Genomic DNA, 18,756 nt, shown 5'->3' on the forward strand with positions numbered 1-18,756 from the left:
AGTGCTTATTGCAGCAAGACTTACTAGTCAAGACTTTTCTAGACCTGAGCTGCCAAAGGCATGTTGAGACAAAATATATGTAAGATAGGGAAGTAAGAGTCCAATGCAGCATATTCTTCATTTTTTCCTTAGAATATAATTCATGTCTGGTGAACATAGACTGGTCTTCTGGTTTTGAATGTCAGTGCTTTAGATGTCTGCAGGAATGCTGTTACCTGGCTGATTTCATAAACAAACATTTAAAATGTCTTGATTGAAGTGGAGAAACAATTACTAACGTTGATTTTGAGCTTTACCTCCAATTTTGCCTCTCAACTCAGATTCAGGTCTTTTGTGCATAACCTGATATCTGCAAGTAGTTACGTAGAGCGAGATTCTTGGTCAGTTCACAGATACAAAGATGAGAAAGTAAGGGCCACACCTATCTTGACCTACTCACTTTTTTTCTATGATGTTTCACGATGTCCCTGATGTTAGAGAAAGCAGAATGCATTGTGTCTTGCTTCTTAATTTCCATCTCCAAGTGGCTGAGGGTTTAATAATATTTTATTTGAGAGTAACTCCTTTATTATCCTTGAGTGCATTTTCCTACGCGCATTGTCTCATCTGCGTGCTTGATGAGAAGCGGGACAGTTTAAATCATGTTTATACTAATGTGGAAACCACTCACTAATTCAAAATTTTTTTTGTGAACTGTAAATCCAGTTGTCCCAAGCTGAGCAGAGGATGAACAAGTTGGATCAGTGCTACTGTGAAAGGACCTGCACAGTGAAAGGCATGACTTACAGGGAGTTTGAGTCCTGGACTGATGGCTGTAAGAACTGCACTTGCATGGTATGCCTACAGTTTGAGTGGAGATTCAGGAGCTCTAGTGCTTACTCTGATTACAGTTTTATTGAGGCAAATAATGATAAAAGTTCCAGGTAAAAAAAAATCAGAACAAAACATTGTTAGAAACAAAAAAAAGTGCTAGAAAACTTGCTCTAGATCTATGGATTAGTATTAATAAATACGTTTTCCTATTGTTTCAGTAGTGCCAGCATGTGTAACTCTCCTATATTTCATGTCACCAAAGGCAGATGCTATGCAATGCACCTTGCTGTCATGAAATTCCCATGCACTGAGTTGCAAATGATTTCTCTGGGTAATTAATTCCCTGCTTTTTATCACTATAAACATAGCCGCCTTCTTACCAAGTGTTTTGAGACATCCCTTGTGCCTGATTCCCTTTAGTTGCCTTTGGTTACATCTCAGTAAACATTAAAGAGTAAAATGTCAGGGTCATGTGCATGCTGTGTTGTATCACAAATGAAAAAGATTTGTTAGGTGGATGGAAGATTTCCAAAGGTATCACAACTCCAGAAGCAATTGCAAGTATCCTTTCAGGTACCAAGCCATGGCATCTTTGTTATTATCTGTTCATTTGAAACTTATTAATTCCATTTGAACTCATTAAATGCTGAATCCAAAAGCCATTAGAAATTGGTGAAAAGTCTGTTTTTGTCTGTATTGCATCTTAGATTAATTTGCTGCTGTCTGTAGTTTGTTAAATGGGTCTCTATTAGATTAGTATGATTTTGATCTTTATATTTCTGCAGGAATATTAGTTTTGCTTTTAGTTTTGTGGTTGATGAGAAAAAGACAGTTCATAGTATTAAATCTAGCTGGTAACTGTTTAAAATGCTTTGAGTTTAGTGCTAAATGTGTTATGTATTTTTGTCTCAGGTTTTTCTTGCAGCTATGATATTACATTTTAGAAATGTATTGTCTGATGTGAAAATCAGAAGGTAGAGTATTGTTCTGTGAGGCTGTTCTTTCACACACATCTGTCAGTTTGCTGCAGATTGGCAGAATGTTTTAGCTCCAAATAGATTGCCTCTTAAAAAATCTTGGCTCATTATAATCTCAAAGAGCAAATCATAAAGGTCTGAAAGATTAAATGGATGATATTCTGAAGTTACAGTTTCTGATCTTGCACTTATTAAAAGAAACCTGTGAAAATGTCTTTTTTTTTGGAGGGTATTATTAGAGAGTTCATTGCATCTAAAAATAGATTTTAAGTTCCTGTGTTTAAGAGCATCTCTGCTCTTGCTAAATATAACTACCAGCTAAGCACCTTTTCTTCTTCTAGAATGGAACTGTGCAGTGTGAGGCTTTGATTTGTCCCCTCTCTGACTGCCCACCCAACTCTGCCCTGGCGTATGTGGATGGCAAGTGCTGCAAAGAATGTCAATGTGAGTTTTCCTGCCGTGCTTCCTTCTAATGAATATTCTGAAATTTGTAAGGAAAAGGAACCTTTCTAGAAACAAGTCAGTGAAAGAACTGGTCAGGGAAATAAATATTTGTTTTAGGGAATGAGGGAATTTAGACTTCCCTGAAATATTATGGGAAATTGATAACCAGAACATTTTAATTTTTCAGTTGTTGATAATTTTTTACTATTGCAGTTGTGTGTTTTTTGCTTGTTTTTTATTTCTTTGGGTTTTTTTAACAGCTATTTCTTATCAATGTTTCAAAAGAAAAAGTTGAAAAAAATTCTGCAGACTTCCTATATTTTAGACAAAGTGGCTAGAGATTCAGGAACTTGCCTGATGTTTCTAACACCTCTATCACAAGAAGACTGTACTTGCAACCTTATGTTGCAGTGCTAGAAATGGGAGGTCAGATTTACGATATTTCTTCCGTAATTAAGGGAAGAGAAAACTCATACTAGACCCAAGAGACCAGGAAAAAAACCAAACACCTAGAAATGTCCTTTCACAAAAGGTCGGGCCGAATTATAAAGGAAACTGGGTAGAGGTAATTTAATATTTTCATTTAGGATAGGTGATTACATTTTCCATTTACAGCATTTTGGTTTTGTTGCAAGTAGTACCAGAGAAGGGGAATTTTAGGTTAATCACTGTCTAGATGGACTATAGATAATATTTCATGTTGGTTATTGACATGTATCACATATGTGATGGTTATTTATTTTAGGCTACAATGGAATCCATTCTTGAAATTGAACATGAGATGCACACGCTTCTTTATTCTGTAAATGTTGAGGGTTTTCTGTGTGGTTTCATCACTCTTCTACTGCTGTATAAAATTTCTTACGGAGTATAGATATACATATATAACTGGTTAAAATGACATGTAAGATAAAATTCAGGAAGATGTTTTGTACTCCATTGATCTTGCTCCCACAGGAGTTATTAATATTTAATTGTGTTAGAAGTTACACAAACCACATATTTTATGAAACCTTATTAACTTACTCAAGTATATTAATTCTAATTGAGAGGAAATGAGAATTCAAACACTCTTTTTAATTTTTTAACCAGCTACACAGAATTTCCATGCATATTAGGAGGCTCAGGGAATTGGCCTCTATTTGAATCTTTAACCATGTTGGCAGAGTTTGAAAACCTGATCCTCTGAAGTATGTTTTTTGTAATGTACTGCCTGTGAATTGAGAATTCTCCATCCAGATGTTAATGGGGAAGTGTTCACATTTTAAGACTTCTTACAAAGTTGTTTTTCTTGAGAGTCTTGAGAAGGGTCAAGAAATGTGAATGAACATATGGACACTGACCTTGTCACACAACGTTACTACTTCTCCTTCCAATTAAGATACTGTTCTGGTACAGCATACTGTGAAGTTTACTCTGGTATTGCCTCTCTAATGTTCTTAATTTTATTAAAAACCTTTTAGCTTTCAATGTTGTTAATTTGATGCCAGTAACTAATTCAACTTGTAACCAACATGTACAAGTCTCTTGTGAAACTACCAGTAAAAATTATTAGATCAGAAAATAAAAATAATAAAAAAAATTTGAAAAAATATTCCTAATTTAATTTAGGTTATTTTAAGTATCATTAAAAAAAATATCAATCAACTTTTAAAATTACAAACTCCCTGGAACCAAAGAATGGAGAGTGTATATTGGAATCCCATTGACAAGGTAGTTAAATTCCAGTGAAAAAAAGTGTAAAAAATGGAAGTTAGAGACAATGGAGACTTCAGGAACCTCACTTGTTCTCCTGGATCATTTGGTGGAAATGCTGAGTTGTCAGTGAGTTTATATATGTGTGCCAGCTGTACTCTGTCTTCTTGGTGTCTTCAGCTCAAGGTCTGAGCTGATTGAGGTCAGTGTGCTCAGTGACCACAGTTCTTGCTCAAGGGGTCAAAGCTGAGGTCCTCTGTTTTGATAGGTTCTGAGGATAACATAATTTTTCTCAGTTCTTAGAACAATATCAGGGGATGTGGCATCTGACTATATTATGTAGAGTTAACACAGATGGCTTATAATTGGGAAAGCAGCTAATTAGAGTGCATTGCTCAAGGAGCCACTACCCTTTGTCTTGAAAAATCAATCATAAATGCTGAGAAAAAATGTTGCCTAATACAGTGTTCTTAGCTGTGTTCAGTATTCATTTCAAAACAGAACATAAAGTAATAGAATCATAGAATGGTTTGGGTTGGAAAGGACCATTTAAGGTTATCTAGTCTAACCTCCCTGCAGTGAGCAGGGACATCTTCAACGAGATCATCAGCTTGTTCAGTGCGACATCCCAAGTCCAAAGTGACCTTGAATATTTCCAGGGATAGGGCATCTACCACCTCTCTGGGCAACCTGTTCCAGTGTTTCTTCACCCTCCTTGTAAACATTTTCTTCCTTGTATCTAGGAAATTAAATTCAACCCAACCCAGCATTTAAATATTGGATTGGGCAGCTTTGTTGTGTCTCGTTTAATGACATTTTCAACACTTGAGGAATTTCAGCACAACTGACTCTTCATGCTTTTTCTTACATTTTGAGGTTTGTGTTTTTTTGTTTGTTTGTGGTTTTTTTTTGTTTGGTTTGGTTTTTTGTTTTTTTTTTTTTTTTTTGTTTGTTTTTTTTTGTTTTGTTCTTGTGAGCCAAAAGAAAACAATAATAACAAATAATGACAAACCTAGACCTTGTTGCCTAACTCTGTACCTTTGTTTGAGGACATTCAGACAACTTGTTCTGTTTTGTCTTGTGTGAAGGTCGATGCTGCTAGCATAAGGAATGTCTGTGCATGCAAATTATCATTGTGTTTTCTATGCCCTGTAATGGGCTAAAAGGAAGCGATGATCTTCCAAGGCACATAAATTGGCCAATGTGTTGGGTATAAGTACCAGCAGCAGACAAGCCATTCTACACAAAATTCAGTCAAGCTACCTGAGCATACACCTTAGATCAATGGGAGCTTCCCGTGGAGAACTGTTTGGAGGTAGAAAGCACAGACCACTTTCTTTTCTATTCCCAGTGCAATTTTAAACCTATCTGAGAACATATGTGCAAGAGATCATTGCATTCTTTTCTCCTCTGCAGAAGCAAATGCATCGTGTGGTGATAGGCATTGATATGAATTCAGAAGAGATTAAGTTTCCCTACTGCCCCTATAAAATACTGTTTTAGAGCATGGACTTGGCGTAAGAAGTACAAGGATGAGTTAATTCATTTTAAGTGAGTTACAGAAGGACTGCCAATGTCTTAGCAGCTGAGACAGTTGCAACTTGATCAGCTAATCTTTTTATGGTAACTTTTTTATTAGTAGGCATATTAACACTAAGGTATCACTTCCAATAGCTATTGAGTACATGTGCTTTTTAAAATGGACCCAGTGTGTTTTTAACAAAATAGCTGATTTTAATTTTTTTAAGGGCCAATGTGATACTTATACCACTATCTGGAGCAGTAATAATTCCCATAATCAAAGACTAATATCCAGGAAGAAATTGCTCTCTTCTCATCACTGTCCTTCTCCCACTGACATTGCAGATACTTGTAGACCTAATCCCAAACTATTTAAATCTATCCCAACAGATTTCAGTGGAGTTTAACATCTGAGTTGTTATGTTCAAATCTGCAGGCTGTGATTTTTCCATCCACTTTTTTTTTTTTTCTGAAATGGGACATTTGTTGATTTTTCTGGTGCAGTATAGCAAAATCCACCCTCCAACACAAGTATTTTAAGGAACTGTGAGAAGCATAGGGCTGTATTGGATCAGCACACACTTCTTTTGCAGGCATGGAGAGAGAGCATATAGAGGGGTTATATAACATGGGAGGGATTTTTGAACAACATAATTAAAACACAAGTATGATTGCTCTTATAACATTCATGGGCTTTTCATGCAGTGATCTGTCTTGCTAGCTTATAGAAATTTTTGATTTTATAACTAAAATTAAGAAGATTCTCCCTTTTGCTCTTCATGGGGCATTGATTTTTCCCCAAAGTTACACACCCTTCTGCAGGCTCCAGTACTTGTAGCCTTACTGACACAGAGAGAAGGTTCTGTGAAGGCACTTCTGCTTCTCATCTGCACAGCAACTGACCGTCAGCAGAAGTGCTAGATTTTCATCCAGAAACTTAAGGAACATTGATTACGTTTACTCTGAAATTCATCATTTATCCAGGTGGATCAAAGCATTACGGAATCAAGACTGTGCTCCTCAATAAGGCTCATCTTTTCACAAAACTGCCACCTTCATTCTGGGCTGAAGGAGTGGTACCATCTTGCCTTAGGTGACACGCACTGGTGGCAGTGTGGCATGTCAATCCCCTCCTTGTTTGCCCAAGTGCCAGAGGAGCTTCTCCTGCATTCAGGCTGCAGCTCAGAGAAATGGTTGAACAACAGGATTAGTGAGCGCTGGCTGAACAGGCCACCTTATCCTTGCAGGAAATCAGGGGAAGGGACAGTCTGGAAGCTCAAGAGCAGGTCCAACAGGCTGATGGGGACTCAGCATAGGCCTGAGAGCTGTGGGGCAGCCAGTGGACTCAGGGTGACAGAGCAAGCATTGCTACTGGAGGAGGAAGAGGCAGATTTTAGCAACAAAGCAATGATTAGTCATCACAGTTGTGGTTTTTGTTTGTTTGTTTGTTTGTTTTTAATGCATACTTTAATATAAAGGAGGAGAAACATTTTGGCTAATGCAAAAGTTTAGTTGCTTTTTGATTATAAATATTTACATATGGCTTTTTAAAGATACAAGTTGCAATAAAGCATACATTCTGTTATTTTGAGTTTTGCTTTATGAACATTCAGAGATATTAGCCTACTTTGGAATAGTACTAAAAGATATTTTGAATATACCCAACACTGGATTATTTCCTAGAGACATGTTCTTTATTATAACCTCCTGTAGTAAGCATGCAGAGCTTCTGAATGTTATTTAGCATTTAGCAGAGTAGTGTCCCTTCAGTCCCTACTTTCTGGATTTGCTGTGCTGAAATGATTCACATGAACCTTATTTCCCAAGCTTTTGAATCACAAACAATGATGGTGTCACATTATAAGGACAGACAAAAATCATGATACCACACTTTTACTACCAAGATGTACTTTACTGCCTGTTTATACCATTTTATTATTTCAGCAACTCTGGGTCTTCAAAAGAAAGGCAGTATTTATATTCATTTAGAAATAGGGCAGAAATATTTTTTTTCTAAAGGTATATTTTTTAAAGTAAAAATATGTATCTTTGGCTCATGTAGGTCAATAAAATCAGTGGAGCCATTTTAGACTTAGAAAGCTGAGTGGAAAAACATAATTGATGCAAGTATCATTTGTGAAGTCAGCTTAGTTCCTACAATCTCAGAGTCTCACAGGATGGTTGAAATTGGAAGGTACCTCTGGAGATCGTCTGGTCCAACTTCTCCTTGCACACGCAGGGCCAACTAGAGCCAGTTGCCCAGGACTGTTTCCAGATGACTTTTGAATATCTACACAGATGGAGACACCACAACCTCCTTGGGCTACCTGTGCCAATGCTTGGTCGCCCTCACAATAAAAAAGTGCTTTCTTGTGTTCAAGTGGAATTTTATGCATTTTAATTTGTGCCCATTGCCTCTTGTCCTTATCACTGGACACCACTGAGAAGACTCTGGCTCTTAATTTTCTTCCATCAGGGATTTGCACACATTGGAAAAATATCCTCAGAGGCTTCTCTTCTCTGGGAAGCATCAGGAAGCTGAGCATTGAGACACTCTTAATGTTTTGGGACCTTTCCTGTGCTCAACTCAAAGCCAGCAGAAAGACCCCCTGGCTTTGGTAGGCAGGGCTAATCTCACTCTTGCCCCTAACTGCTCAGTCTCTGCTATATGGTAAAGCTATAGAACTTTCCAAACTACTCTCATACCATAGTGATACGTTTGGTTTATAGCTGTTCTACATTCAGTGGCAGAATTGCCAGGGGCTTTTTGGTGCAGAGCTTTTAGTCTCCAGTGACCTTTTTTCTTTATAGGCTGGGCAGTGTACCTCCAGCAGAAGGGAAACACTGAGTCTTTTCTCTTGCATTTTCCTTTCTGAGCAAGGAAAATCACTCCTCTAATGTCTGTTGTTCTGTGTACATTAAAATAGAGCTTACAATAAACTGAAATACAGTTTACAGTAATTGGACTTCTCAGAATATATTGCTTCCACATTTCTTTTCCTCCTTCCCCACATCCTTTCAATTTCATTGTTCCATGTTTGCAGAGGAGGGCTGGGGGAGTCGGAGCTCTGTGCCTCAGTCAGACTTTTCATGCATCAAAGTGTGGCTCCCTCCTAGGCAAGTGGCTTTTTAGCTATTCTGGATCCCATGTATTAAGGAACTCCACTGGAAGACTTTTAGATCTGGAGGCAATGTATCAGGAGATGAGGAGAATTCCAGTTAATGGTAAAATCATTTAACTTTAGTCTTACTCTGTGCCTGAGGAATAAATTATAGAATAAAGTATGCTTAAGAAAATCCTTACTCATTAAAATACATTACACTGAATGTATAGCAATCTGCACTGAAGAAGAAATTGGAAACATAATATTGGTAATTTTATTGGTAGAGAATTAAAAATATTTTTTTACATGGGAAATTTTGCTGTAGGGTGTGCTCTGCTCTCCCCTGCTCTCATAACCTATTTGGTTGAGACTGCAGGAGAAAAAAACTATTCTTTTCCATTTGTTTTTCATTATGTTCTTACCAGGGAGTAAAATACCTGCAGCATATTATTATTTTAGTTTATTTCTAGTGCAAGTAAAACATTAACATATGTTACTTATGAATATTTTGGCTTTCAGACAGCTGGGAGTGGACATATTGACAGTGTTCCAGTCTCTAATAAGTTCCGAACCTGACTTTAGTAACGTTGATTTAACCAGAATTTACTTAGTCAGGTGGCTAGAAATAACAATTAAAAAACCCCAACCTGGTTCTATTTATAATTATACAAATCACCCAGAGTTTGTGGCTGTTCACATGACTATGCATTGATTTCAGAATGATTGTTTTCACCAGGGATGTGCTAATGCAGCACTGCGCCTGCATCACTGGAGTGGGGGGGAGGGGGTTGTTTCTTAAGGAGCTTGTGGTTGATGTTCTCGTTTTTGCCTGGAGCTTTTCCACTGTAGATCTTGCAAATTTCCGTAATACCAGTAACAATGGTCTTTAATGGAAATGTGTTCTAAAAAAAGCAGACCTTGACTTTAGGTGCAAAGTCCAAAACTGCAGGTTTTGGAGAAGTTCACGGAAAAGTAACGAATTGGAGGCCACTATATACCTATATATAGTAGTATTAGAATGATATTTCAGTTACATTTTTTGATGTAATAAGTTGGAGCAGAATGTGCCTGGTTTCAATTATCAGATTATTATTTTTCTACCCTGAAAGCAAGGTAAGAAAATGTGCTTAAATCATCTGGAAAATAGGCACATTCCTGTTATTTCTAGTGAGGGAGTACTTCAGATACTTTTAAGGTATGGAAGATGAAGTGGTGTGATTCTTCTTGTATCATTATTTCTTTGACAAGAAGATGTAAGTTCAGGTATAATTTCCTTAAGATGTTGCTTCAAGTTACGTTCATATTCACCAAAGTGCAGCATCCTTTCTAGGCACATTTTACAGGCTTGCAAAGAGGGAATTTCTGTGCCACTGAAATTGAAAAATTGTACTTTGTCTTATGCAGATTTAATGCTAACACACAAAACTAAAAGTGACTTTTGTTTTTTTAATTGCCTTTCTGATTCTTGGTTTCCATACAAAGGGAGTGGTAGACAAAGGAAAAAGAAAAAAGTGAGTTGTCTTATGTATCAGAAATATGAAAGTATTGTAACTCTCCTACAATCTGGTGGCCTTCTATGACAAGGCTACAGAGATGGTGGATGGTGGCAGAGCAATTGACGTCATCTACCTGGATTTGTGCAAGGTGTTTGACACTGTCCCACATGACATCCTGGTCTCCCAACTGACAAGGCATGGATTTGACAGATGGACCACTCGGTGGATAAGAGATTGGCTGGATGGCTGGACCCAGAGAGTTGTGGTCAATGGTTCAGTGTCCAAGTGGAAGCAAGTGACAAGTGGTGTCCCTCAGGGTCAGTCAGTATTGGTACCGGTGCAGTTCAACATCTTTGTTGGAGACATGGACAGTGGTTGCTGATGATAGCAAGCTGTGTGTAGTAGTTGACACCCTAGAGGGAAGGGATGCCATGAGGAGGGTCCTTGACAGGCTGGAGAGGTGGGTCAATGCCAACCTCATGAAGTTCAACAATGCCAAGTGCAAGACCAAGTGCACCTGGGTCAGCACAACCCCAGGCACAAATACAGACTCAGAGGAGAATGGCTGGAGAGCAGTCCTGAAGAAAAGAACTTGAAGAGTGGTAGTAGATGAGAAGCTCAACATGAGCCACAGCCTTATAGCAGCCTTCCAGTACCTGAAGGGCTACAGTAAAGCTGGGGAGGGGCTTTTCACCAAAGAGGGTAGTGATAGGACAAGGGGTAATGGTTTTAACTGAAAGGGGAGATTTAGGTTAGCCTTCAGGAAGAAATTCTTCACCATGAGGGTAGTAAGGTGCTGGAATAGGTTGCCTAGCGATGTTGTGGAAGCCTTTTCCCTGGAGGTGTTGAAGACCAGGCTGGATGAGGCTTTGTGCAGGCTAGTCTAGTGGGAGGTGTCCCCGCTCAAGAGGGAGATTGGAACCTGTTGATCTTAAGGTCCCTTCCAACCTTAAGCATTTTATGATTCTATAATAGGAGTGTTAGCATAGATCTAATATCTAAATATATATAGACACACATATATATATGTGTATATACATGTTTGTATATATATGTGTGTGTATATCTATCTATCTATATCTATCTGTCTGTCTGTCTATCTATCTATCTATCTATTTATCTAAAATTGTCAGTGACTCTAAGGTTTTCCATCCTTCATGTAGTTCCAAAACATAGAAGGAGTAGTCCCATTAAGAGCTGCTATGAGCTCTAGCTTTCTATTTTTCTGTGGCTGGGTTGGAACATCAACAGATGCACTCTGGAGAAATCAGCTATGACAAAGCAGAACCTGTGAGCATCTGTTCCAGTTACTTTGACATTTTAAATTCTTTTAAATCCTGAGCTGACTTTAGACAGGAAACACTGTAATGTTTTGGAATGCACAATGGATAATAGTAACTGCTGGCTGCCTTGGGAAACGAGCGTGATGATAATTGTTCATAGGTTTCTATTTAAAGTTGTCTTTTGAAAATTTCCAAATCTATTGGTATCACATGATATTTTTTAGATTAGTTTTTTATTAAGTGCTATTTGTTAACGAATGTTGAGAGTCTGTATATAACAAATTTGGAAAGCTGATTTCCATCACTAACTTTATTCAAGATTTCAAGAAATGTCTTTACCTTGCTGTCTGTGTTAAAAACCTTCTGCTGAACTAATGCTGAGGATTTACCTTAAGAACATTAAGTAGAGTTCTCTGGAGTGTTTGTGATTATGCCAACTAATCCTGTCATTCTGGCTTAAGTGAGGAAGGAAGACGAAGGGTCTCAGAAGAGGGATGGGAGGATGGGCAGATTCCTTATGCAGGAATAGAAATGGGTGGGAGAAGAGTTGGGAATGTGAAACCCTGTTCAGTTCCTATATGGAGCTAGATGCAGGTACTTTGAAACTGAGACCTAACAACAGCTATAGATATGGTGCTCTACCTGTGCACTCACCCACTCCTGGGAATGTAAACACATGAGACTGGCCTCTGCCATTAAGCAAATAAGGCACATGTGATTATTACTGCATTATGTAAGTGAACAAGGGGCTGTGATTTGTAGGGGAAGGAAAAGCGCTTTGGATTTGGGAGGAAAAAGAAATGGAACTACATGATGCCAGATCACAAGAAGTCATGCCTTTGCCAGGGCAGCGCCTGCCGCAGAGTCACAGTGCAGAGTTTCTAGCTAAAGTGGGTGTGGAAATTGTTCTGGGCTAAGGAGAGTCTGGTTGAGAATGGGAGAACTGGCAACATCTCTGATAGTGGGTGTAGTTTCTGTGTGCTTAAATAATGTGGCAAATTTTTGGATCAGAAGCTGTTTGAACCTCCATGACTGGGGAGCATGGAAATGATTTTCATCCCAAGTAAATGCCCAATTTATTAGTTTGCGGTGAACTGAGTAGGTTTGCTATTTGCATAGGATTTTTAAAATACTGTCAAATGAAACACTGTGAAAAATCTCTGAAGGTGCCATTCAGAGGTACTTGTCCTTTACTGAATATGCTCCCATAAACTATGTCCACAAGGCTGCAGAAAGCAGTTGTCTTACTAGTCATATGGAAAAATGGCAAATCTGGGCAAAAATGTGGGTAGCATCCCAAAAGTCTTTATTTCTCCCCTCCACCATGTTTGAAATCTCTGTGGAGCAGAGTTAATAGTTACCCTGTGTGAGGACTGTTGCAGGAGGAGGTTTCCCTTGTCATGTCCATGGATAGTCTTAACTTATGACATGACAATGGTGAACACAACCTGCTTTTTCTGAAGTAAATTAATCCTGATGAATGATAACTGTTTACTTCTCATAGATTTAAAATAGTGAGTCAAAAGAGTGCAGGTCTTAAGGAGTTCTTCATTACTTTCAGAAATGCCGAATATTTGGTCCTAATCAAGTAATTTGATTTAATCTTGCACATGCATCCTTGTGACTTAAGGCTTTCTGATGGGTGTGTGTGCAATTTTAAGCATGTCATGAACTATAAGGTGTTTTAGGGAGGTGTCTATTTTTCTACCTTGCGTCATTTTTCTCTTAACAAAGTTTTCAGAGAAGCACCTTTTACAGTTAGCCCAGCAATCCAGCTGAGAGAAGGCAGAACTGAGGCAGAAATTTCCCTGTCATGGTAGCTGTCAGCATTTAATAAAATACCTATTTGCATCTTTATTAAGGTACAAGTATGTCACTACTGTTATGAACAGCTTGTGGAAGGAGGCTATCAGATAATGTCTAGTCCCATTTTTATGAATATTAAGCAAGCATATAATGTTTACGTTGGAGTTCTTTTGTTATTGCAGGATGTTATGCTAATAATAAGCCTTTAATATAATTGTAATACAGTGGTCATATAATTAATATTAACCTTAATTGCTTTTCTTCTCTTGATACACTTTAAGGCTTTTATTTTGTAATTTGATTTTATTATTTGCTATTTTGCTGTGAAAGTTGTTCGAGTTTGCAGTGTGATTTGTCTTTCCCAGACTCCCAGTCCTGCAGCCTACTTTAAAAGTTTTACTTAATCTGCCAGGTCTATTTGCCTCAGCTGAACCACCATCAACAGAGTTTTAAGTCACATTTTTATGAGCTTTTTCAGTGTTCAGATTGCTTTTTTTAGTCTTCAAGGATGCCTCAAGGAGCCCTAATTCTAGGGCTCAATGGATTCTGTGGAAAACTTCCCAACAAGAACACATGGGATGGTTAATGATGTCATTTTGCCATAGGAGTTGATGGAAATATAGGAAACAAGAGAAGCGTGTGAAAGAATTTATAATTTTAGATTGACTCCCTGCCAATGTGACTAAACAGCCCGTTAGTGTTGTTGGAGGTGGCTCACACCACAGATGCTCTTAAATGATTGTAAAAGTACTGTAGAACAAGGACTTCATGCTTTTAGTGTAATAGAGACATTTAGCTTTTCCAGCTAAGAAGATACAAATAGCAATTGATCCCTTATCATTAGGAAATTTCAAATTGGATTTTCTTCCTTTAGCTGAGGAAGCTGAAGCCTGTACATGCAGCTTTTCAACAGTGGTTGGCTGGAAAAATCAGCAATATATTTTCCAGCTTGAAATCTGGAATAATTTTGAATTGTTGAGGGAGATGGCAGGAAATGAACCAGATCTTCAACCTCACTGACTGCAGTAAGAGAGGAGCTTGTGCTCTCCAGAAAATGAGCAAAGAAGAAATAATGCTCAAATCCCTGCAAAGGGAAATGAGAGAGGGTGAGAGCAATAGCATGGCAGTTGAGAGAAAGAGATTCAGCAAAGCTGACCATTATCTCTGTGTTTATTTCTAAGGATAAAGATATATAGAGGTTTTGCACTATGTAAGCTTGCAAAGTAGGATTAATGGGACTTAAATATTGCCTAAGCCTTGATCTCTGAACAGTGGCAAACATAATCAAGGAGAATCTGAGGTGGAAGTTGGAAAATTAAATTAAAGATACAGGGTTGGGGATTCTTTTGTATGCTAATTTTTGGCGCTTCTCTCCCTGCTCAGCAACATGGACTTAATTACCAGATTTAAATTTTATGCTCATAATTATTGATAACTTTCACAAAACTTCAGGTCACATCTGCCACTCATTGGGCAGTTTTGAATACAATAAAATAAAGTGGTTTGAAAAGTTCACCAATGTTTCTAATTTTCTGCTTTCCCTTTGTGATAAGTTGGAATCAAAATCAGCTTAGATACCACAGGAAAGTGTACTCAGAGAACGCCATGCACAACCTAGATAGCAAAGGTGATAAATAGAGAAGTGGGAGAATGCTCAGTCACATCCTGTGAACTCAGCAAACAGAAAGCTGGAATTCGCTGGAACAAGGATTTTGCTTGGACATTTTAAGAAACGAAGCAGGAAAGTATCATTGTGAAAGAGAAGTGGTGGCTTGACAAACGGTTGGTAATTCACTGAGTGAACACAATAGCCAGTGGGCTCCTGAAAGATTCCTTTTGCTGGATGAATATGGAAAAGATGCCGTGTCATCACAGTGTGATGGATGATGCTACAGATAACAGTTTTATTATCGCTACACCTGTGTAAATTACACTGCACCTGCTTAAACTGACCTTTAAGGTCCCTTCCAACCAAAATCATTCTATGATTCTATGAAATTAGTGTAGTGGGGTTATAAGCAGACCTTGCTAATAATTTTTAGACCACACACTGTTGCCTATCATTAAAATACTTGATCGCCTTCTGTATACAAATATACCAAGAGTAGCCCAACTTCCTCGCAGGTTTTGTAGACTTCCTGTTCAATCTTCCTAGAAAGCTGTGCTTTGAGTAATATACATTGTTTTAAGTACTGGAGGGATATGGAAGTCTGATAGCAAGAGGAAATGTTTTATGTAATTCAGCTGTAGATGACATACTACATAGGCAATAACTACCAACTTCTGGAACAACTAATCATCAGGTAATTTCTTGACTGTGACTCAGTCTGTAAAATGAAAGGATTTAGGGAAGATGAAAGATGATATGTTTCCCCAGAGAGATACCAAACACAAACTAATCACAGTATCCTGGGAAACACTGAGACAAGCAGGAATTAAATCTTTGCTGGACTTTCCAATTACACAGTTCTAGTCCAGATGTTCATGTTGCTGAAGTATCTTTATTTCTGAAGGAAAATAAAGACACAAAACATCACCATCATGGGATGTGTACTGGCTGTTAGAGTTGCTGACACGAGGTAGGAGAAATGTTCTGTTCCCCGTTACCTGGGACATGGGTTCTGCTGTCTTGGGAGGGAAGTGGGGCAGAAGAAAGTTAGTAGCTTTGTCTTAACTAGAAATATTTCCAAGTGTGCTCAGTGCTTGCCGAACCAGACAACCTTAGAGCTTTCAGAGGTGTTCCAGTGGCCTGATGAAAATCTGCCCCTTGCTATCTGGCCAGGGGCCTCCTCTGAGGACTGTGGAAGAAGAGCAGGCTGAGAAGAGGTCAGGAAAGGGATAGAAACATTTATGGGAGTATTGGAGAAGAAATGTCAGTGTGCATGATGAAGTACCTATGTATTTTTTTTAAACTCACTAGCATAGGTAAGAAGAGAAAAATCAAGTGATAGAGCTCTGAATTACAGCTTCAGAATGTTACCTTAGTTCTTGCTGTTTTTTAATGGAAGGAACTGCCTAAGTACGGTGTAATCTGTCAAGTTTGAGAGAACACTAGGAGGAAAGAAATAATCCAAGTTTGTTTTGATTATTTCAAGAAGAAATATCCCTTTTGAATGTAGTAGTTGAGAGCAGTAGTCCATAAGAAGACACGGTTGGGCTTTTGTTCATATTATTCAGTTTAATGGGTTTTCAATTTAGTTTCAATTTAGTTTTTCTTTTGGGCATTTTTTGTTTGTTGTTTTTTCTCTCTTTTCTTAAACATAGTTAGATTGCTCTCGTACCTGGGGGCTTTATAACCTTGCTGACAAAGCCACAGCAAAATCCAGTGTTTGGAAATGTTTCTTTGGGGGAATTCAATGAATGAGAGGTAATTTTCTTAGTTGCATAATGGCCAGGTGTTATGGTTGTGGAGGCAGGGATGTGAGCACTGCTTGAATTTTCTGGGACACATGCAAGCAAGTGTCTTGAAACACACACTCTGCTGCCACGTTCTAGCCTCTTGGAAACAATCCTTGAGTGTATGAAGACCTATGGGAAAGGGGCAAGGGCTGTCTGGGCAGAGCCATTTCTCACAGCCCCAGAATTTTTAAGATTTTCTTTTTTTCTGAGGCTTTATACAGAAGAGTTGACTTTCTTGCTGAAAGTGTTTGTAATACTGCATCACTGCATTATTATGATGATTTAATATGCCAAGACTTCTGAGGGCTCTTGGTGGAATCAAGGAATAACCTCATGGTTTCACACTAGGCTGGATGTGTTCTTTTGATGGTTTTCTGTGTACACTGTTTTCTAAGTTTCTCTGAATAATCAGAGGTTTGTCTCCACTGATAAGGAGACTGGATTCAGTGGACAATGCTTTGAGTTAGTACAGATATTTCTCTTTTTTAACATGCCTGGGTGTTCTTATTTCCATATTAAGAGTATTCTGGGTTCAGGAGAATATTTTCTTCCAAGACAGTGATCTTGATGTCTTTTGTCTTTCCTGTGAACAGGGATAGTCTGCCTGTTGGAAACATGAGGCTTTGTTGTCAGTCCACTGCCATTGTGTGGTCCTCAGGCGTTGCTATACTTTTTTTCCTGTCACATGTCATTGTTCTTAGAAGCTTGAAATGTATGGGGCAAGGGAAAGGGCTTCATATATGAGTATTTCAGTTCACTGTCGTGGCCTGTGATATGTAGGAGATTATATATATGACTGGATGATTGCCTTGTCCTGTCCGGATTTAAAATCTGCTAGTCCCCAGTAAGGATTTGTACAGGGTTTTGGTTTTGTTTTGCTTTGTTTTCCCCCACATATTCCTTCTAGAATAACTTGTTTTCTGGCAGAGGAAAGGGACACTGTGCTGAGCTTTTTTGACTTTTTGTGACCTTTCTTTGTGGATGTTGTACAAACTTTCTCCTTCTCTTAGCCCTATGACTCTCCTGTAGAATCTCTCCTGTGGCTGTTTTCTGTACTTTTAAGTCTGACTGCAAACTGCCATCCATGGTACTTGGAGTGTTGGAATGTGCTTTGATATTAATTCTTAAAAGTGGTTTACAGGCTTATATCACACGAGATATACTATATAAGGAATTTTAACTCATATTTCGGAATTGGAAAAATCTTTTTTTGTCACTATGCTCATCACTTCTTTTTCAACATCAGTTCTAAGAGTTGACTTTTACATTCTGACAAAGTAATAAGAAGTTTGTAAAATCAAGCAGCTGTAAGTTAAAAAAAAAAAGTGAAGGAGAATTTAAAATAAATAGTGTTAATTAGTATTGGTCATGCAATAAAAAGTCTTGTACTTTCAGACATTTTAAAATTGTCTACAAATTGTAGTATATTTAAACAGAATAGATAAATCTCTCTGTGAATGAATTGTAGTATAATTGATTTACATCTCCAAATCAATTTTTAGCAAATTAGACCTCTAACATGTAATCTGAAACTTGAAAGTGGTAACCTAGTCCTGTTATTTCATCATTATGCTTACTTGATGAACCTTGACTGTGTCCTAAGCAACAGAGATGAACATCTGATTTTTTATACCTAGCAGTTATATTACCTTTTTTACTTAATGTAATGTAATTGTAGTAATGGACCCACTAAAAAAAAAAAAAAAAGTGTAAAACAGTTTGCTGTGAAGATATTTTATGTAGCCCTTAAATACTGAATAGGAAATTTAGTGAGTAATCCAGTATAAGCTGAGTCAGCACTCTGCTGCAAAACCTGGTACTGCCAGGGTGCAGGAGTGGCACTGGGCCAGGTCGTGGTATAACAAACACCAAGCAAGGGGGGTCATTCTGTCATTTGTTTTTTGGAGACTTGATGCTACTACTACTGGGGAGGGGAAAGAGAGTCACTGAAGGTCAGTTTCTGTACAATAAAATTAATATAATATACTTCAGTAGCAATGGTAAATAACTGAGATAATCAAGGTACAAATACATCATGTTTAATAAACAGTGTGTGGCGATGATACTTCAGAGGGCCATGATAACAAATAAATATATAGCTTCAGTGATCATCCTTCTTCATGCAATATTCCTCTACAAGAAACTGATTTTCTCTTAGTGCTACTTCCACTGCCCTCACCTCCATTTTCCTTTCTGCCCCTGAGCTGTGTTGCAGGCA

At 38.0% G+C, this 18,756-nt stretch overlaps 1 protein-coding gene across 1 annotated transcript in view; it reads left to right on the top strand.

The window, feature by feature from the left end:
• NELL2 (neural EGFL like 2) overlaps positions 1-18,756 on the top strand; it is a 153,388-nt gene that overhangs the window by 44,612 nt on the left and 90,020 nt on the right. The window contains exons 8-9 of the mRNA XM_051613080.1: positions 706-834; positions 2,132-2,234. Coding sequence (XP_051469040.1) covers positions 706-834; positions 2,132-2,234 — 232 coding nt within the window. The remainder of the gene's footprint in view (positions 1-705; positions 835-2,131; positions 2,235-18,756) is intronic.

Source organism: Apus apus, chromosome 1, assembly GCF_020740795.1.
Source record: "Apus apus isolate bApuApu2 chromosome 1, bApuApu2.pri.cur, whole genome shotgun sequence".
In the NCBI taxonomy this organism is placed as follows: Eukaryota; Metazoa; Chordata; class Aves; order Apodiformes; family Apodidae; genus Apus; species Apus apus.